The following is a 22,071-nucleotide window of genomic DNA, read 5'->3' as shown; positions in this document are numbered from 1 at the left end:
TGCCCTTTCTCTGCACTAAGGCCCAATCTGGATGCTGCTGGTACTGAAGGATTTATATTCCCTAGCAGATGCTCTGCTTCTCCCAGGATCCTTCTTGGTGTCAAAGGAAAGCTGAAATCCAGCTCAAGTATCTAGAGTTTGTCTGTTCTTCAAGTACCAATTGGGATTAGGGATTACGGGTGGTGGGCCACCCAGAGAATCATGCAGAAAACCAAGCTGCTTTGGAGAAGACACTGGAAAAGATGAGAAATACCTGCTTTATCAGAAGAGGAGGAAGGAAGGAAATACAAAATACGTAGGTAGCATGGAGAAAAAGGAGTATGCATGTTCTCTCGTTCTTCTTTCTGAAGAATTCAAATCTGACTGATTTGCACCAACATGGAAAGCAACTGAGACCAATTTCACAAGCATTTCTTTCAGCCGTCAGCTTCAGCAAAAGGAGACTTTGTCCAGCACCCAAAACTGCACTGCCCCAGCAATGCCAATACTGCTCTTCATGAGACTGCATGATCATGAAACTTACCTCAGTTTAAAAAGATAAGCAACTCAAAAAAATGAGGTATTTCTAACACAAATTAATTCCCCAAGCACATAGTCTAACAGAAAGCTAAACCACCATAACAGAGGAGGCGGTGCAGAGGTGGGAACTACTATAACAAGAGGTGCCAGTGAAAGAAATGCACATGAAAACACCACTAAATTCTGTCTGCAGTAAACAATACAAAATAAAAAAAAAAGACTAGTGTTTCAAGAACAAAAAACAAATTTTTTTTTTTTTTTTTTTTTTAATTAATTGACCACGAGAGTTGCATCTACTTGAAAAGATTATGGAGCGGTTCATCTTGAGGGCGCTCACAAGGCATGTGTGGGACAACCAGGGGATCCGGCCTAGCCAGCACGGGTTCATGAAAGGCAGGTCCTGCTTGACCAACCTGATCTCCTTCTATGACCAGGTGACCCGCCTAGTGGATGAGGGAAAGGCTGTGGATGTGGTCTACCTGGACTTCAGTAAGGCCTTTGACACGGTCTCCCACAGCATTCTCCTAGAGAAGCTGGCGGCTCATGGCTTAGACAGGTGTACTCTGCGCTGGGTCAAAAACTGGCTGCACGGCCGGGCCCAGAGAGTTGTGGTGAATGGAGTTCAATCCAGTTGGCGGCCGGTCACAAGCGGGGTTCCCCAGGGCTCAGTTTTGGGGCCGGTCTTGTTCAATATCTTTATCAATGATCTGGATGAGGGGATCGAGTGCACCCTCAGTAAGTTTGCAGACGACACCAAGTTGGGCTGGTGTCTGCTCGAGGGTAGGAAGGCTCTGCAGAGGGACCTGGACAGGCTGGATCGATGGGCCAAGGCCAACTGTATGAGATTCAACAAGGCCAAGGGCCAGGTCCTGCACTTTGGCCACAACAACCCCATGCAGCGCTACAGGCTTGGGGCAGAGTGGCTGGAAAGCTGCCTGTTGGAAAAGGACCTGGGGGTGTTGGTCGACAGCCGGCTGAACATGAGCCGGCAGTGTGCCCAGGCGGCCAAGAAGGCCAATGGCATCCTGGCCTGTATCAGAAATAGTGTGGCCAGCAGGAGTAGGGAAGTGATCGTGCCCCTGTACTCGGCACTGGTGAGGCCACACCTCGAATGCTGTGTTCAGTTTTGGGCCCCTCAATACAAGAAGGACGTTGAGGTGCTGGAGCGTGTCCAGAGAAGGGCAACAAAGCTGGTGAAGGGTCTGGAGAACAAGTCTGATGAGGAGCGGCTGAGGGAACTGGGGTTGTTTAGCCTGGAGAAAAGGAGGCTGAGGGGAGACCTCATCGCTCCCTACAGCTACCTGAAAGGAGGTTGTAGCCAGGTGGGTGTCGGTCTCTTCTCCCAAGTAACTAGCGACAGGACGAGAGGAAATGGCCTCAAGTTGCGCCAGGGGAGGTTTAGGTTGGACATGAGGAAAAATTTCTTTACTGAAAGAGTGGTTAAACATTGGAACAGGCTGCCCAGGGGAGGGGGTGAGTCCCCATCCCTGGAGGTATTTAAAAGATGTGTAGATGAGAAGCTTAGGGACATGGTTTAGTGGGCATGGTGGTGGGGGGTTGACGGTTGGACTTGATGATCTTAGAGGTCTTTTCCAACCTTAATGATTCTATGATACTTCAGAGTTTATATGTGAGCGAGTATTTACAATGAATACTACTCAGAGCAGCAGAACCACAGCATTCCACTTTCTGGGAGGTAGAGATAAAAACCAAGAAAGTGTTCTCTAACCATCATGAAGTGTTGGCAACTCTAACACCATGTGGATGCTCAGTCCTTCAGAAGCTTAGAGAGAGACTTAGAAATTGATCCTGAAGCAGAAGCAAATGATCCAACATCTCTGAATAACATTACCAAGTAAATAATACTATTTAGAATGATCCATCAAGTTAATGTGGACAAGAAACTCACACTTGCCTGCCTCGTGCAAAAAGAAAAACTGCAGAAGAAAGGAGACTGGGGGTGAGGGATGGAATCCAGGCTACCTTTTTCATCATGCTGTTAAAAAAAAGATAATTTACTTCATGTACCTATTACGAGGTACCACAAACAGTGTGGGACCTGTAAGAGTTGCTAAGCAACCAGTTACCTATTGTTTTTTCACTCTTTTCCCCACATTATGAAAGAACTAATGGTAAATACATTTGGTGTGTCCCTAGTTAGTCCTACGTTGTTTCTAAGATGCCCTGGGTATTGTGGAATGTCCACTCCAACAAAGCCAGTCGGGATTAGTCCCGAAGCCTTAAACTCTTGCACTGTGCTCTGTGGGTCAGAAAAGTTCATTTATTTAAGTTGCTAGGACACAGACTGCAAGCAAGAGCAAGATTTGGTAGGTGAACATATGTAGAAAGTAGTTTATACCACCCTCATTTTATGTTGAGCAGTCTGTAGGTAAAGGGGCGTCCTAAAGGGAAGATGTAAGTACTTTATTCCTCCACTGGCCTTGAAGGGTGTTACTAAAAGAGCACTCATGGGACTACACACTGAAAGAGGAAAATTTTACTGGACACAGCACGTCATTTGTCAGCCTGTCAAAGATTTAAAATGACACAGTCCTGCCCAATTCTGTTTTCTCCGTCCTAATCTAATGCCTGGTTTGTTTTTCTCCAACAGAAATGAAGACTTGCGCTGGACATAATTGCATGAAGCTGGTCTGAATTATACGAGCACTGAAGTTGAAGATGAAATAATCTTAGTTTGATTTCACATTTAAACTTAATTCAGAGTCCCAAACATCTCTTCCGCTTTTCTATGATAGAGACCATTTATGCCTTCAAATTACATCAAGTATATAGATATATTTATGCTTACCATAAGGTTTTTCTTCAGTTACTTTTCCTGTAGCATCTAATGTATCAGTAGCTTTGCCCAGTAGTCCGATGGCAGTGTACTTCTGGGAAGGAAAAAGAGAGATTAGTGAGTCAAGTCTTCAAGGTTGTTTCTTTTCTTTCTTTTTTTTTTTTTTTTGTAAAATAAAGACTGCAAGTACCAGGTACTTCAAATCAGGACAGGAAGAATACTACCCGAATAGTCAATCCAGCAACTTTGGGTAAGCAAAAGTAAAGATGAAAAGACATGGAACTAAAAAATTAAATCCTGCATTACATGCACCTATGATTTCAGTTTTAGAAACCCCAGGAAGAAGCAACATGCAATCTAACTTTTACTATAAATACATCAATACCATAAAGAAAATAATAGGGCGGTAAAATCAAAGTCTCTGTGGGGTGTCCTACGTCACTGTTGAAGCAAGGTACATAGAGTACCTTTCATGCACAATTCTTCTGTTCCTTCACAATTAAAAAAAAAAAAAAAAAAAGACACAAAGACCTTTACTTGTGAAAGCAAAACACCCACTTCTGAGACAAAGCATTGCAACAGTTCTGCCATGAAATGCAGGGATATGGAATAGCCTAAAGCTGGAGTTTTGAACATCTGAAGTCTGGTAAGGACCTTGTGACCAGCACAAGGAGTGCAAGGCCACTGAGTGACATCTCTGCTCATCATGGGTTCTCTGAATATTACACAGTTCTTCTCTAAAGAATTCTTCAGTATATGTGTAGCTTGCAAGAAGGAATTAACCTGTTCCCAGGCCAGTAGCTCTTGTCCTTACTGCATTTCACCTGATGCCCTTCTCTTGCACATTTTCACCCGAAGTACTGCCAGGCTGTGGGCATATGGCAGAAACTGCTGAAGCTGACAGAAGGCTTCCCATGAACCAGCTGCCCTGTGTCTTTTCACAAGGCTGCCAACACATGAAGACTCACTCTGTAACATGAGTTTGGGTCAAGTCTGGAGATACCTTCAGGTATTAAAATCCATGGTTTGACCCACTGCCTATCCCATTCCATTCCATTTCCCTCAGCCCTATGTTAAGTCCAGGGGCCTTCAAAGTAAAGCATTTATATAGCCTGGGAGAGAAAAAAAATCAAGGTGTTCAATGAACTTACTCCCAACTGAGCTAATACAAATTTGAACCAAGTCGTAAAAAGATGTATCTTCTAGAAGTTGGTTGACCAAATTCTACTGGAACACATCCGAACAGGTATAAGCACGAACATTTTACTCTTTGATGCAATGCATCCTTTTTCATGTACTTGTGAAGTACAAACAAGCTCAAGTAATAATAGTGTAGGCATATAAATCACACCTACAAAATGGGACTACTAAGACATACCTTGATTTTGTTCCGCGTGACAACCTGCCACTTGAATGTATTTCTTCGAGCAACTGCCACGAAATGGAAGCAGCAGGAATAGTCAGACAAAAGGCAGTGGGGCGCAGACTTTAATATAAAAATAACTGTATTCTTTGCTTACCACATTAAGGCTACCTTTTTCCTAAATACTGCAAATGTCTGAATCCCCTGACAACTCTGCAAAATTAGGCATTTTAATATCAAATTATTGAAGTTTACATATTTTTGGAATGCATGGAAAAGAAATGACAGGAAGAATGGATGAAGGCTGCTCCACAACAATTATTTAAATAAACTTTAAAGTATATTATCTGCTTTTAGGACCACAAAATTGCCTGCTTTCCGAGACATTTAATGATCTAGTTCTTAGCATTGCTAGAAAGAGACACTATTCAGCAATTATTCTAGAGGTTAATAAAAACATGTGAGCAGATCTTCATAATTCTAGCATGATGAATGATCTTAGCACTTCAGTAAAACTCTAAATCTAAAAGTTTGAGACCTCACACACTGTCTTCAGATGTTTCCAAATCAAAGCACTGATACTACTTCAGTTTGAATTACCTTCTTCCTCTTAAATCTGGGTTTGGCTACCTTGCTTCAGGCTGTCTATTACAATAACATGTCATATTTGACCTCCCAGCAACGGAGAGGCAGTATCATCTGTTTATATGTAAACACAAACTGTATGAACAATACAATACAAATCTCAACACTTGACTTCCCCTTTAATTTCTGCAAAAAGGGCAAAAAGCCATCCAATTTGTATAAGGAGCCTCCTTAAAAATTAGTCACAAATCCCCATTCCTTACAGGAGCCTTTAAAGAGTCACAAAAGACTCAAGCCAGCAATGCAATAATCCACAAAGGCGGCTATAACAGGTCAGGAAATTAAGAATTACAGTTGGTTTATGATCAGTCTCTGGAGTGCCCTTGGGTATCTACAATTATATATCATAATTCTTACTAGCCACTTAATATGGTTTACTTCCCCTTTGTTAGTGTGCAGGACCTGGAGCTTGTAGAAGATAACATGAGAGTCCAGACTTAATCTATCGTTCCTCTTATTTTGTGTCAAAATTCAGCATTAACTCTCTTTAGACTAACTCACACTGCCCTCAGAAGTGCCCAATGGTCATTTAATAAGTCTTTAGTGACCTTTTCTCACCTGTGTTGGCAATCATTTATTTCTTCCAGTTTTATGAAATACATCTAGGGGCATTCTTCCTGTACTCTTAAATTACAAATCACTGCAGGAACACAGACAGCAAATGCTCACAACCACACTGCCTTCAACCCACTCAACCTGAAACAAAAAAAGCAAGGTAGTAGGTGTTGCAGGCAGTGGAAAAGCCTAGCAAGTGCAGACTGTGACAGGAAACATCCCTATATTGGCAGCTCGTCAGAGAACGCTCTGCCAATCAACAGCCCCTACGTCCTTGCCCCCTACTCATCTCAAGAGACCAGGACCCAAACCATTTAAAGATTAAAAGCAACACCTCAGCTTCCCTATGGGATTCCACAGCATGCAAGTGTAGTGCATTAAAAGCTAAGATCAAGCATTCCCAGTCACAACTTGCAAGCACTGCAGCATCATGCATTAATTCCAACTTCTAATGGTGGTCTGCATGGTCCCAAAGCAGAGCCTCACAATTGTACAACAGTACAACAACCCTGAGGGCATAAAGACCTTCCCAAAACTATCCTGCATTAGGGAATGGCTACATCTCTCAGCCATCCAGAAAACCATTTTCTTAACGTTATGGCAACTGAATCAAAAGGCAGCAAAGTGATCAGAAGCCCTCAAGTATAAGCAACTCTTTCATTCACACTAATGAGGAGACAGCCTTAAGGAGATGCTTTACAGTGACAAGCCACTGCACTCTGTCATTGATGATGTAATGCGAAAACTCTTGTCACACAGACTGGGGAACATGGTAGATGTTACCTCAACAAGACCAGGAAGACAGGGAAGTGCCCCAGCAGCCATACATTTACTACTATACCCATGACTAGAAAGAAACATGCCATAAAAGCCAGGACTGGAGAAAGAACAGGTTGACAGGAACCCCTAAGAAACAAATTACAAACCCTCTAATAGATCTGACAGATCTTGGGAAGAGGAATTTTGTTTGAGAGTCACAACCACAGGGCATAGTCAAAATTCTCACAAACAATAAACCATGTGATGTTTACAATATGTTTTAGTAAGTGAATAGCTATCATTTGGCTTTTTCATTTCATATCCAATTTCAGAGAAATCCTTATACTAACACAGAAAGGGAAAGTATATCCATAAAAAGAGAGTGGAAAAGGCAAGGCTTTGTGAGTATACATATTTAACTGTGAAAGGAGGAAGAGGAGGTAAAGAAAGAAGAATCCCCTCCCATTAGAGGGGTTGTACAGCCAGCATAGCTATTAGCTGCACAACCCACCTGGGGTGGCTCCTGGAGGCTGAAGCCCCTGGGCTGACTGCCAGGCATGTCTGCTCCACTTATCAGTGCAAATGCCAGACAGACCATGGAATGGAGCTGTTTTAACTGTTAATATATCAAAGTTTTATTTGGAAAGAAGCCAGAGACTTGAAATCTTAAATTATAACATGTTTTAAAAGCTTTTTCAAACACAGAGAAGCAACACTTTGGAAGAGCTAGACAGAAACACAAGTACTTATGAAATAAGGTCACTAGTAGCTGTCAGGAAGATTTTAAGATGGCTCCCACTGCAAGAATTTCCCAGGCAAGCAAGCTCTCTGGAAGAGACAGTTCATAAGAGTTCATCCAAGGATGACCCATTTTCTAATCACAGCAGCAATTGAACACAGAAGTGTAAAAGGAAAATAAATAAATAAGGGCTACAGTCCCCTGTGCAAGAGACTGAAAACTGGGAAAGAGAAGCCATATTCGATAGAAACAGAAAGTCAATTTATGTAAACTGATGTCTGCGTGTGACTGACAAGTTTGAGGGAACATAAAACAAAACAAACAAACAAAAAACCCAAAAAACAAGTGCTCTAGAGAACCTGAAGGAAATCAGAGCAAGCACACAGCAGGCAAGCACTGATCAGAATTAGTGCTCCTGGGCCTAACCCATTCAGTCCACATGCTTGGTGCAAGCACTTACATTTTTGTAGACTTAGGCCACTGAGATAGTGAAGAGGTCTTAAATGCTCAGTTTTACAGTGACATTCAGTTTGTGTGTAATGATTTCTAAAGCACGAGTAAGGTGCTCTGGATTTAGTATTTACATAACTTATTTTTGCTGTTTGTATAACATTAGCAGCTACCAGTGGTTTCCAGTATGCTAATCATCCACCAAAACAGAGAAGTACAGGAGGTAGACAAATAAGCTGGGGGAAAAAAGTACAGGAGGTAGACAAATAAGCTGGGGGGGGGAAAAAAAAAAGAGGGTTGCCATAGCTTGAATTATTTTCCAAAACAAAACACTCTCACTAAGCAGATTCCAATATATTAAAAACACAGAGCCCTAATCTCTTAAAAGCAGGTTGCACAGAGGCAAAAATAAAGACTGCAAGATGAGGGAGGAGATCCGTATTTTATGATAGAGCAAATTATCAAACACCAAACATGTCCTCTTAACATACACAAACATTACAACTTCTATTCTCTACAGCTCTTTTTTTTCTCCTAAAAGAAAAAGCTGACTTTGTGCTAAGCCTGCACTAAATTTTATTTACTGCTGGATGCTGTAATTGTACTGTCATTGCTGAAGAACTATCTGATCTTTACTCTTGGACTAACGGGATTTTCTGACCTCTTATGTCAGCTTATTTAAAAAGTTCAAACATATGGGGTGACTAGATTTTCAGTGTGAAGAACTAGAACCACCTGTAATAGGGGAACCCACAGAAGATACTTTACCTGGAGTTCACAAAAGCTTTAAGGTGGCAGCTAAAAACTGTAGCAAGTTTAAATTTTGGTGTTAGAGGGAGGGCAGGAAAGGGGGAACAATCCCAACAGGAACACTAGGTCATCCGAGATAGCACCATGGCCACGCACTGCTTTATAAACACAATACAGGCTCACAACATCCAAGAAGGGATGCAGGCTAATGTGCAAAAGTGGCTGCTTGTAACCCACAGTCTCTTTATGCAAACCTTCCTGACACTTCCTCTCTGTGGAAACCTATCACACTCACCAAAATGTCTCAGGTTGGCTCTTAAATTTCAGCTTCAGCTTCAATACCTGTTCTTTACCTGTTTCCTCATTCTGTCTTCTAGCACCTACACCACAGATTATACAAAATAAACAAAGACAACCTTCAGCTTTTATCTGAGAAACAGAGTTTTAAGGAAATGCATAATTCGCTGCCCAGAAATATAAGACAGTCCTTCCAGAGGGGTAAGACTTCATAGGTATATACAAATTCACAAATAAAATTGAATGCATGAAAGCCTTTAGGTGAATTCAAAGACACTGCTAAGGCTAAGATGCAGTAAATTCTAAAAGGCAGTGCTAAGACCTTTTCCAAATTACTAGAAAGGAACACTACAGAAAACAATGCAGAATGGCTAGTTTAAATCTGTTAAAATATTTTTTTTTCTGTGGTTTTTATTAAGAAAAAAAAAAAAGCCTTGCTGTGTTGCAGTCTTGATTTTTTTTTTAATGAATGCAAGCAAGAACTGTACATGTAGCACAGACATATACACAGTTATAGAAAGGTCAAGAGGAAAGAAGGCACCACTGACCTCGTGAATGGAAGAACAGAAAAATCACACTAGCGCATGCTCTTAAAATATTCTGCATTTTTGGAGGAAAGAGCTTCTGCAGCACAATAGGTGCAATCTCCTCAAGATTTTCAACAGTTCAAAAAAAGTGTGAATATTAATAGAGCATGAAGCTGAGCTATTAATAGATTAGACCTCTGGGGTGAGCATAAAAGAGACTTGAGCAATACACAGCATGTTAAGACAACTTACTAATGGTACCACTGCAGAAAAGTGTATATCTATACTATTTAACAGCTGCTTCTTCTACAACTTTGTTTTGAAGATACTGGGCAGGGCAGGAAAGGGTAGATACTCAAATCAGCCTCTTCTCTTCTTATGATTTGTTACCAAAAAAGCAGGTTAAAAAAATGTATCATATGTTTTGCAGTAACAGGTAATCAAAGATGTCGACAGTGTGTAACATGTAAGGGGCACATTAAGACCATTTTATCCAGCTAACGCTTTAGCCCTTCCTGATTCCTGCATCCTCCACTGTGCGGGCTTAACATTCTCTCAGTGCATCTTGTTTTCTACAGACACCACTTCAAGTTTTTATAACACCTTCTACACATTCTCAAAACACATAAAAATCAACATTCATGCATTTTCCCAGCCTTCCTTTTATACAAGCATTTTCCTTGCGACAAAATAAGGAAGACAACCGTACTTTCATAAACTGACATTGATCTCTAGTTAATATCTTGAGGCATTCAGGGAACAAGAAATTTGTTGTCACTAATGTAAAATAGTACACACAGGATAGAAACCAATGCTAAGTTTGCATAAACAACGATGGGTCTCTGAACCAACCTCCTCTGCTCTGGAAAGAGGTCGTGGAACTACAATATAAAGTTCTGGTTCTGCAAGAACTTTCTCAGGTGTCAGTAGTGGTTAAAAAAAAGCAAACTATTATAGCGGTACTTGGATATAGCTGTTACAGACTACAGACATAAGTAGGACAAGTTTTATTACTAGACATGACATCTTTGCACTGTATTATGCAAACATACAAGGAAGTATTCCTTGAAAGTTTGCACAATACCGTAACAAATACCATGTAACAGAAATGTCAAGACTTCTCTGTCCTATAGCTGTATTTCAGGAATGTAATATAATTCGTCTAACGCATAAAACGATAATGAAATGGATGAAATTAAGCAACCACTGCATGTCAGGAAGAATTCACCTAGCCAGTCTACAAGGGCTGAAACACACGCATCTGCCCATGGGTTAACATCTCATAAAACAATCACTCCATGTCCGATCTGCCAGTCCTGTTCCTCAAGGGAAACCTATAAAACACCTTTCAAAACAAGCCTGGGAACTAAAATTCATAACTCCACTGGGTTCAGAAAAAAAACCATGGGCTCAATAGAGATATTGGATTTATGGCACGTTACCTCACACTAACCCCTTCACATGCCACAATGTATAATCTACCAGGCTATCTCTTTCCCCTAGGAGATAACCTTATCATGTCTTTCTTTCCTCTCCTACCTCCCTTGTAAGGAAACAGTAATTTCTTTGGGCCTGAAGAGAGGCAAAGTAATGACATTTTGTGTAGCTACAATCCATTTTGCTTAAATGAGCAGGTCACATACTGCACTCTTTTTTGTTACCTTTCCCATCCCACAAATAGCAACTCAGTCAGACCGTTGGTTATTGTGGATGGGATACCATAAACGAAGAGGTGTGAGAATGTAAAAGGGCATGAACCACAGAGTGAAAAATGAGAAGGTGTTGCAGATGAAAAATTTCCTAGGGAAAGAGCTAAAGAGCAAACAAATCACTTTTACTTGGATTCCACCAAGACAAATATAGACAGTTGGATATGATAATACTGCAATTTGGAAGAAAAAGCCCAACTAAAACCACAGATGAAAACAAGCAAGATAGGATCTGAAGAATCATCAAGCAAGCAGTAACAGCCCCCCTCGCCTTGTAACTGGAAGCTTGGCTGATCAGTTGTGAACAAAACCTTGCTACCCCACATAGGAGATGAATAAAATAGAGTAAGAAAACAATTTAAGCAGAGAATGAAATGCAGCCCATCAGTGTGGAACAGTCTTGGGGTCTTACCTATAACTGCTTGCCCACCCAGAATTGTTGGTATACCATGCTCACAAGCATTTCTTTCAGAAATGGTCTAAAAGATACCTACTTCACTAAACTCTAAACAAATCTGAAATACACTTAGTTTTAAAATCCATGGCTTCTATTTTAGACCTGAGAAAGGACTTGCATATCCAAACACCTAGTTTTCCATACTATACCAATTAGTCTAATAAAAAGTATTACCACTACCCACAAATCCTGCCCTTTCAAGAGAATGTTAAAATTATCGGAATATGAAAAAGCAGACAGAACACAACACTACGCACTGCATAAATAGGTTGTTTTGGTTTTACCAGCTCCAAAAGAAAGCAAGATGAAGCAAAGAGCTCAGCTGGTGATATTATAAAGAAATTTTTAAGATTAGAAGTAAGAGCACACACTACCAAAAGGATCCTTCAAAAGGAAAGTCAACTCAATTTTCTTGCACTCATAACTCAAATATATGAACTGGAGCACAAACTGCTTTCGAAATACATTACCAAAAAAACCCCAAACCCCACAGCGAAGCTCTTTAAAAAGAAAATTAGGATTTCCAAAGAAATAGCACTTACACCATCACGGTGTGCATGTTAATGTGCAAACACACAAATGTTGGCAGAAGAATAGAGGTCTCAGAGATACCGAGTTCTTATAAGACTCCTGAAAACAGACAGATAGAGTAAATAAATCTATTACAGCTTCCACTAAGAAAAAGGCTCCAGAGGGAGCCCCACTGTATTACTGGATACCAAAGAGTCCACATGGGGCTTTGGTGTCTAACGAGCTGTACACAAACGAAGTCACAAGAAAAGGCTTCATTAGTTCTGCTCCTTATAGAACTAATAGATGTGCTTTTTAATGCATTATTAATTCACTGAACTCATTGCCAAAAGATGGAAGCTAAGGAATTAATTAAAAAAAAATTAATTCAGGGAGAAAGCTAGCAACCTTTATATTTGAGAAGTTAAGGGATACAAATTAAACCTAATTTTTAGGACAGCAAGATAATCACAGGAGGTAAGGAAACAACCTTCTTTATGGACACTGTTCTGCAGCACCTGGTGCCAACCCTCTAGAGAAAAAATTTTGCAATATGCAAACTCTAATCCCGGAATCACACTGCAAGAAGTAACTTACACGTCTCTCAGAAATTCTCTTATGTCATTTGAACCAATTCCTGCTCAGGTAAGCCCTCTCTCATAGGATACAAGTGTGACTGGCAAGTTTTGAGACCTGGTCGCTGAACTAGCACTCATTTTCCATCCAGGATTCGTAAGAACTCAAAAGTTTTCCAATTATAATAAATCGAAGTTGTCACATATCAGATCACTGATGTATCTTCATTCTGCCCATAATCTCTTTTTCTCCACCTAGTCCTTGTGATCATTTGGTGTTTGGGTCCTACTCTATCCAGTAATTTTTTTTTTTTTTTGGATAGTGTTTCATTCTGGAGAAGCCACAGCTTTTGAGATTAAATTTTCTATTTTAACTAGCCCCTGCCCAAGCTTGTGCAACCAGTGCAAAGTACTCAGGCAATTCCCCTCACGTCACTGAGCACTTGGTGTTTCAGATTATATGTGGACCATGACAAGAAGTTGCACCCTCAGACAAAAACAATATGCCCATGCTTTCTGCTCATCGAAATGCAGTGATTTCAAGCACAGTTTCATGGATGGCCCAATTCTGGCTTCATTCACACTAGTATGACTCAAATTCTGTTAGGGTGAACCCAGATGTTACCCACTGAAAAACATGCAACTTAAGCATGGAACTGAATTCTGAAAATTTCAATTATCCTGTTTTATCCCACCTAAAAATAAAGGCTGTATGTGTTGGAAGACATCTCCTCCCAATGGAAAGTATTTGAATAATGAAGAATTTCACTGCTTATTGATCTTCCCTTTTTTCTTCTCTGATGAGTCCCTGATTATTTCCATCATTGCTTCTATGTAACAGAACATTCTGGGAGATGAGAGGTTTTAAAACAGGATTACCTCTTTGGAAACTGCTAGCCAGCATTTTCTAACCCATTCCCCCGCCCCCCCCAATCACTTCTACAGTGTGTTTGAGACAGACTAGCCACCCATAAGACTGAGTCCTTCAGAAACAATTTACCATAATAAAAATTGGTCCATCTCCATCATATTAATTTTACTGGTGAAGCAGGAAATATTTTCTCATTCTACCATCTTTATTTTGCAAACACAATAAAACAATTTCTCTTAAAATGCTGCAGTGCAAAAAGTCCAAGCAAGACCAAGTCCCAGAACGCAAGAAGGAAAAGTGATTCTCCTATGGAACATGTATTAAATGCTCAGTATTTAAATTCCAGATCCAAGAGGATTCAGCTTCTCCCCCTCACTTGGAACATTTGAAAGAAAATAAAGCAAACAAACAAAACCTAAGCCAGCTTGCACATATTTTTATTTCTGGATAAATATTAAGAATTCAATGAGAAATCTGGAACCCTAAGTAGGTATTGCCCTTGGCTGCACACTTCTATTTGTTTTGAGTTAATTCATAAGAAGGTCAAACCAATGGACAACCAGATTTACACTGAAAGAGTAACACTCCTTGTATAATGTATGAATTGCAAATCGAGTGATAATGTTCAGAGCTGCCACACAGAGTCAGGAAAGTTTCACACAACGTTTGGGAAAAAGTCAGAAATAGTCCAATCTCTGACAGAGCCACCATATGGAGTTTACTGCAGTAACATACGTTTTGGCCACTCAGCATAGCTCTGCTGCCAACAATGATAGACTGAACTATTTCTTTACAAGATATATTCCTACAATCAAACAGTAAATCCTAACCAGAGAGGCTCAGACAGTTCATCTGAATCTTTATAGTAATAAAAGGAACAAAAGAAAAACATCACACTTGAACAAACACTTCAGCATCCACAATGGTAAAAAAAGATTAAATAAAGAGTATAAACTCCTAGCACATGGCATGGGATGCAAAAAAATACTCAAACCTATTTAGAGAGTCATGGATTTATCTGTATCAGATCTCTCACTACATTGTGAGCCTTTGTTGTCAGTGTGGTCAAAAAAACAAATAGGTAGATATCTGTGGGGGATCCTTCAACTTCCTTAAGCCTCTCAAGTTATTGCGTGCCTAATTTATTGAAGTATAAACAGAAAATAGGAAAGCAGAGACAAGACAAGCTCCAAACGAAGGCTCATGACCACCATGCCACCTGGCATGGATGTTAGCTACCTCACACTCCCCACCACATCAGAACACGCAAACAGTTGCAGTGGAAGAGCTGATCTACTGTAAGGATGTAACTTTGCTTGCCTTATTGAATCATGTACACACAGCCTATACCAATCTAAGGCCAGGTGAGAGCTGATGGATCTAGCTGGGGCAGCTTACTGGACCGCCCCCACTGCCCATTTCTCCTCTGTGTTCCCCTCCCTTGTCCATCAGCAGCAGTTATAAGCCTTCTTGAGCTATCTGGGCACAACGTTTGGCTAGACAACACTCCTACTGGCTACAGGACTTCACAGTGAAGTTGCCAAGGAGCTTGCACATACTGTTGTCTGCCAAAAAGGTTGAAACTACTTCATCACAACTGTTTCCACTGTGAAGATCAGCTTAAGAGATACTTCAATTGCTTTACGTGTTTTTTAAATCAACAATTTTCACACATTTAGCTATGATGACTTAATTTAGCTGAAGTATCTCTGCCGTTTTTTAACTTAAAAGTTCTTGGTAACTGCTTACGCTTCCATTGTAAATCCAGCTCCAGCTGCTTACTGCATGTTTCAAAATGCAGATGCCTCTGAAATCTGGTCCTATAAACCAAATGCAAACCCTTTATAGTCAGTGCAGAGACTGACACTGACTACCGTAGTTTTGGATCAGACGCTACAGCTACGTCTTTTTATCCTGGTTGTATTCTCGTCTGTCAAATTTATTTTCCTTTGAGTTGAACTGAAGATTGCCAATCAAATTCTACCTCAAGTTATCTGTTCAGCACCTGTAAAGATCTTAAGTGTTCAAACCAGAAGAGAAAAATAGCAGAATAAAATGCATTAGAACGGCTATCAATTTGCTGAGCCCACTATTGACTTTCCCTGAGTATAAGATGAAACCTGGAAGGCTTAATTGATTTCTGCATCTGTCATTCTTTCCTAAACTTCTCATTTAAAAATAATGGCTAAAACCACAGAATTTTACTTGCAAAGAAGGAATCAACACTAGTAGATTATTCTTGGGAGTACATGCACTTGTTTGTGTATGTAACACCTACAATCTGGAGTACACTCACTGAAGACAGTACAACTAATCAAAAGCAGCAATGAACAAGATTGCTATCTGTCACGGCTCCAGTCTGGATTATCTCATGCAGCCACAGGGCTTTTGTTACCTTTGGCTTCTTACATGTGCCTATCCATGCGTTTGTAGAGCACCCATCTACAGGAGCTGCAATCTGGAACAATAGCTACTATCACAAACACAACACACTCTTAATTCCAAAAGGTGCCTCATGGTATTTAAGAAGAGAGAAGAGAAACAAAGACCATCTGTTACTGCAAACTAAGTAACAATTATTTTATCTACAGATAAGGAAAATGACCAAAAACTGAACCGTCATACACAATTACATCCCAAAAACATAATTTACAGTGCCATCTTCATTCCAGTTTTTCTTTTTTTCGTTTTGTTGAAAACACTAAATAGTACAGAAATCTTCCTGTAAAATAGGAATTTGGTCTTTACTAACATTTTGTAGAAAAACCAAGACAAAGTTTTTAAAATAACCATTCTGGACGTAAAAGTCTTAATATTAAATTTCTGACTAAACATAAAAAGGAACTGAAGTACACATTTAAACTAAATACGCAGAATGGTTGAGATACTTTTATGTTGATGCAGTTCTTCATTGGAAGAAAAAAGAAAACAAACAAACAAAAAACCCCACTAATACAAGCCATTTAGCATTCCTTACCTTGGAACCTGCCAACATAGTTCTCAGCATTTTTGTTCCTTTTCCAATACCAACCACTGCAAAGACAGAAGGAGAAATGCCACTTCAAAACCAGGTCTGCAGTTCCCTTATTCAACACCATTCACTACTAAATATTATGCTAGTCAGAAATACAGCCTTTCATGCTGTTAGCATATAAAGAGAGTCAATGTTTATGAGAAAATATCTCTGATGTTCAAACAACATGGGACTAGTGAAAGGAAAAAAGTCTAAAACAGAAGATAAATAAGCTTCACCTATTGTTAAAATGCTTTAATTCATCCCCTAGATTTATTTATCTTTTAATCACCAAAGAAATGGATAGTGCAATTAACACCGTCTCTGGTTTGATGAAGGCTATGGCTCACTAATAATGAATCGAGCCTTCACTGTAACTAAATAGCCCTTTTAAAGGTTGATAGTGTCCAAGAGTAATAACAGCCAAGATAGCACAATGAAATTGTTTATCAGACTTACAGCAAGAAAATAAAATAATCAAAAGGTCCAACTGCCTCTGTCAAAAATCTTTTATAATCAAACCTTCCTATTACTGTGTATGTACAGACTGCTGTCTTTTCAATCTTAAACCAGTATTCTGCAAAACAGCAATCAGTCAGCTTTTCATAAAAGAAAGAAACAGAAAGAGAGCTCTATTTTATATTTTACTTTAAAGCTTTTTACAACAAGGTGCTTTCCTTGAATATGCTTTCCTATTGATTTTCTCCACATATGGCAATCCAAAGAAAGAATGAAAATTTTAGAAGGAAATTAGTTTTGTGTACAACTCATGGAATATATAACAGCTTATGTCCTTGATTTTAATAAAACTACAGGAGTTAAGGGAGCTTGCAGGAAATCAGCTTTGTGTTAACCAGGAGCCAGTACCAGAAGCATCAAACTGACAATGAACTTTTTTATTTGAACTATTTTATTTAAACAAATACTTGTGCTCTAATGCTTCTCAAGCCTTACACTCTGAGACTCATTAGATTACTTTTTATTCTCAATTACTTCTTCTCTTGTTCCTGAGGGTTTTTAGTCACACATGCCCTTGTGCTTGTGCTTTTGTGTACCTTCAGTTCAGCCTGTTCCTGTCATATTTGCCAGGTAGGAAAGAGCTGCAACAAGGCTGAGAAAAGGAGATAAGCACACAGACAAAACTTTATAACTAAGCGCTTTTCTTGCAACGTGATGACATCAGACACTTCAACATAACTGCTGAGCTGAAATTTGCTGAAGAGTGTCAAGAGATTCAATAGAATAATTTTAAAGAGACATTGAATGCTTTTGTGAACAAGACACTAACAATTTTCCCCATTAATCATCAGCTTGTGTAGCATATGTATTATTGAAAGGCAACATAAACTAACCTTGCCAGACTACGCAGAGCGTAACAAGGTTTAACTGAATTTTTAATTTTGATATTTTTTCATCTTTTCTTCTACTATGGAAGCATAATTCACAACTGCCATATAGAAACAAGCCAAATATTTACAATTCCCATTGTAGAGCAAGAAACACTAAACTGGAACCACAGCCCTAGACTGATATTAAAAGAAGATATTCACTAAGACTTGACCTACAGTTCCTTGCTTCTTCTACCTAAAATATGAGACCTAACACTGAGAAGCAGAAGTTGAGTCCTATCTCCCACCACCTTCCAAATGCAATGGAAGCCACAGATGCAGACAGACAAAAAATTTCCCCTCTCAGAAAGCAGTCACTCCAGGCTCCTACCAGTGTGGTGCCATCACATGCCACCTGGTCTCTAAGTTGCCTTTCACTCACACGCCTCACGCATCGACCTCTGTCTCCAAGGTCCTTCCTCATCTACATTTGCTGTCAGTAGGAAAAGAAATATAAAAGTGTATTTTCTGATGAAAAGCACCACCCAGTTATTTGCAGCACACTTGGCACACTAAGCAAGACTCTGTATCAACTAATTCCCATGAACAAAGTTACAGATATGCAGTACATAAAATTTGGGAAACAGTAGTACAGATCAAGAAACGTTAGAGGTTTCAGAAAATAAATACTTCTATTATGCTGCTGTCCATGAGGAAAGAAAGCTTTCTGTCCCACCACCCTAGCAGCACACATTTTCTGAGTAACTTGTTTCTGTTGTGTCCTCCCCTCTCTCATTACCTTACCCGAACCCACAAGAAATCTGGGCGCATTCCCTTTCCCACATCTCTCCAGTTTTGTCCTTTCCAATCTAGCTACCATTGATTTTTATCTGTGTGTTTTGTATGGCAAAGGAATGAAAGATCCTGTGCCTTTTTTTAATCGATCCATACCATATTAAGGTGATGCACTTCTCTGTCTTTACCAAGCACATTAAGCCCAAGTACTTTTCGTCATGCCACAGAAGCCGGCTTTGGAGACTGCTGGATATCAGAGAACAGTAGGAGAAGCAATTAAGAAGCACGAGTGATTTTTCTTTTCCTATGGATCAATGCTGTTGACTTCCCACGATGAGCAGTAGCATGCTCAAAGGGAACATCTGTGTAAAAGGAAAATGTCCGCTTCAGCAATACACACAGTATTCTCCAGTGAGCCGCCACACAGTACAGGAAATTGGAACAAAATGAGCTTACTCCTAGCCCAAGAATGTTACATTTTGCAATATTCACAGGTGACAGACAATTACAAGCTTATAGGCCTCTACTAGCAACAGTCTCAGCAAACAGCATCCCCTTGAAGCACAGCTCTTCCTGAGAGAAGTCATTACATCAAAACTCAGTGGATTTACTTTCAGTGTATACTCACAGTTGTACCTGTTGATTTTCAAAATCAAAAAAGTATTACTGTTATTTCTTCTAGCCAAGTAGAGTTACAAGGCTATGATTTAAGCAAGCTGTAGTTTGCATGTTACTTATCAACAAAACTGTTGGTGACAATGTATGATATGGAAATAATTCAGCCCAATGGTCACCACCCACAGTTGAGTTTTCAACACCAGCAATTGACAATTCAATTGAAAAGGAATTCAATAAATGGATTGCTATCAAAATTAAAAGACAAAATCTCTTTGATGACTCTTCTTTATGAAGCAAGACAGGACAGGAAGCGAAAACTGTTCCTGTGCTGAGCCTCAAAAAAAGCAGCAGCTGAATTGCTCTTACCGATCTTTCATTTGGCAAGTATTACAACCCAAAAGGCTCCCTCAAATTCCCAGGAAAGCATTAGTTTAAGAACAAATACTTTAGAAAATTATGATGACTATAAATCCCCAGCTTAAGTAAAAAAGCCATCAATTTCTGAGGTAATTCAGAATTCATTACACAAGTGTCTGTATTTTCATGTAATAACTGACAAGTTATTTCAGGAGTTTGGGGGGGGCGCGGGGGGGAAATATAGCCTTCTGTTAAGAAACACATTATATGCATGTAAAAGTATACGCAGAGGAAATTTAACCCAGACCACTCTTCCACAGTAACCTGTCCTTTCCGCAAAACCACAAAGCCTGCCATATGTATTCAAAATTATTCCTCCACCTCTGATTTCATGTAGGCATTAAAATGTTTCCTAAAATCATCTTTTGATGACTGTATTTATATTTTTCATTACCAAGAACTCCTGCCGCTGCACTGTCCAAAGTTCCACCATGTCCAATTTTCAAAACCTGGTTTCTTTTGTTCCCATTTGTTTGCACACCAGCTTCTGCAAATAGAAATTGAAAGGAAGCATTATAGGATAACCTTAGAACATAGGAAAAACAGCACATATTTCCAGACTGCTAAAGGAGATAAAAATCAATTATTTAAACTATGAGATTCTAGTGCAGAAATTGCTGTACTGAAATAAGACCAACGATTCATCTAGACCTACTCCCAACCTCAAACAATTCGCAAGCTATTTTCACTTAGACTCTAATCAAGTCTTATGTACTGTTATAAACAGATGTTCAGAAAATGCTACTAGAAAACCTGGTGGACAGTTCACCTGTGAAATTTCATCAACAAAGCATGCAAGAACTAGCAGCAGAGTCCCTGAAATCATCTATTACATCCAAATTTTATGCCACATAATCTGAGCAATTCTTGTTGTATTTACTTCCATGTAATGGGTCATGTTTATTCGCATGTACACAGCCCTATGGAAACTCTGCAATGAACTGAACTTGCTCACTCCTGCTTTCAAGCTGTCAGAGCATCTCAACCCACCATAATTCCTATGCAGCTGATGACTCCAGGAATTTTGCGGAGTCCGATGCACCTTATTTATTAGTATTAAATATGACAAACGCTCTAAGCTCCCTTATCTATTCCTATTATCTCTTCATTACACCTTTCAAATCAGGGAATCAGACATGATCTGGCTAAATCTCTTCCATACAAAGCTGAACTGAAGTCTGTGCCTACACTACAGTTCACTACAGAGTAAGTCAGCCTGAATAAGCACTTACCAGTCTGAAAGTATGTTCTCACTTCATCAGCAAAGGCCCAAAAGTTCAGATTAGACGATCAAGTCCCCATATTCATTATGAAGAGCATCTAGGCCACAGTCCCTCACACTTTTGCAATGATCACACATTTTTCCCTAATATCTGACACCCAGGCTTCCCTGTATTCTGAAAAAGCAGTTTCTGCAGACTGTGCCCAGGACTTTCAAACTCCTGGAAACACTGTGGTTTTCACTCATTTGGTGATTTTTTTTTTTTAATGGCAATAGGCAGTGGGACCGAAACAGAGCATCCTGCCGTTGCTGTGCTGCAGCAATGCTGCCGACACCCATTCTGGCAGATGGGTGCATGCTGTCCCTGGGACCATGCTCGACAGCTTTCCAAGCAAGATGGGATCCCCTGCATTGTGCACTGCAGGACTGGAGCTTTCTGCTGGGGCAAATCTCATCCCCATTCAAAACGAAGGCTCACATCATGCTGTACCTTAGGCAATAATAGACGCCTGCCCCAAATAAGCAAGTGGTGAATATGGCCTTACAGCTCACCATGCAGCGTGACCAATGCACCGAGTCCTGCAGGGACCCAGCAGCTCCATGCAGCGAGCCAGAACGTATCCAGGAACGGCTCTATTCCCCAACCTGGGCCACGTCATGGCTGTGAACTACCACAAGAAAAATAAACAAACAGTTCTCCTTTAGTTATCTGAATGCTGAGAAAGTGGGTGCAGTGGCTTGACAGGGGTTGTGGTTCCAGCATCCTAACGAATGCACACGCTACCGCACAACGCCCATCCCACAGCCATGGGGCACCCCTGGCCAAAACGCTCGAGGGCTACATGGGCGTTCGCTTCAGGCCGGCCTGCTCCTGCCCTGGGACCGCGGGCAAGGCCTACACATACCTCCCTGTCACGACTTCCTCGCTTCACCACCAAACCCCTACCTCGGCCCTCCAGGCCCAACTTAGGAAGCCCGCACTTCGCCTCTCCTTGGCTCGCATCCCCCGGCCCGCAGCCTGGCCGCCTACCTGCCAGCAGTCTCTCCTTCAGGAGGTTGCGCGCGCCGGCCGAGGTGGGCCCCTTGGGCTTGTATACCGCGAACAGCCCGCTCAGAGAGAAGAGTTTATCGGCGGACTTGCCGAGCACGACGCCG

General features: G+C 40.4%; 1 protein-coding gene across 1 annotated transcript in view; it reads right to left on the bottom strand.

Annotated features, from left to right (window-relative positions):
* TRUB1 (TruB pseudouridine synthase family member 1) overlaps window positions 1-22,070 on the bottom strand; it is a gene marked incomplete at its 5' end in the record, with an annotated part of 30,875 nt that extends 8,805 nt beyond the window's left edge. Inside the window, 4 exon segments of the mRNA XM_019471648.1 lie at window positions 3,329-3,410; window positions 16,501-16,556; window positions 20,089-20,181; window positions 21,947-22,070. Coding sequence (XP_019327193.1) covers window positions 3,329-3,410; window positions 16,501-16,556; window positions 20,089-20,181; window positions 21,947-22,070 — 355 coding nt within the window.
* Window position 22,071: the final 1 nt, after the last annotated feature.

This window comes from Aptenodytes forsteri, unplaced genomic scaffold (assembly GCF_000699145.1).
Source record: "Aptenodytes forsteri isolate BGI_AS27 unplaced genomic scaffold, ASM69914v1 Scaffold15, whole genome shotgun sequence".
Classification (NCBI taxonomy): domain Eukaryota; kingdom Metazoa; phylum Chordata; class Aves; order Sphenisciformes; family Spheniscidae; genus Aptenodytes; species Aptenodytes forsteri.
The sequence above is the reverse complement of the archived record's forward strand: the minus strand, read 5'-3'. Positions and strand labels throughout refer to the sequence as shown.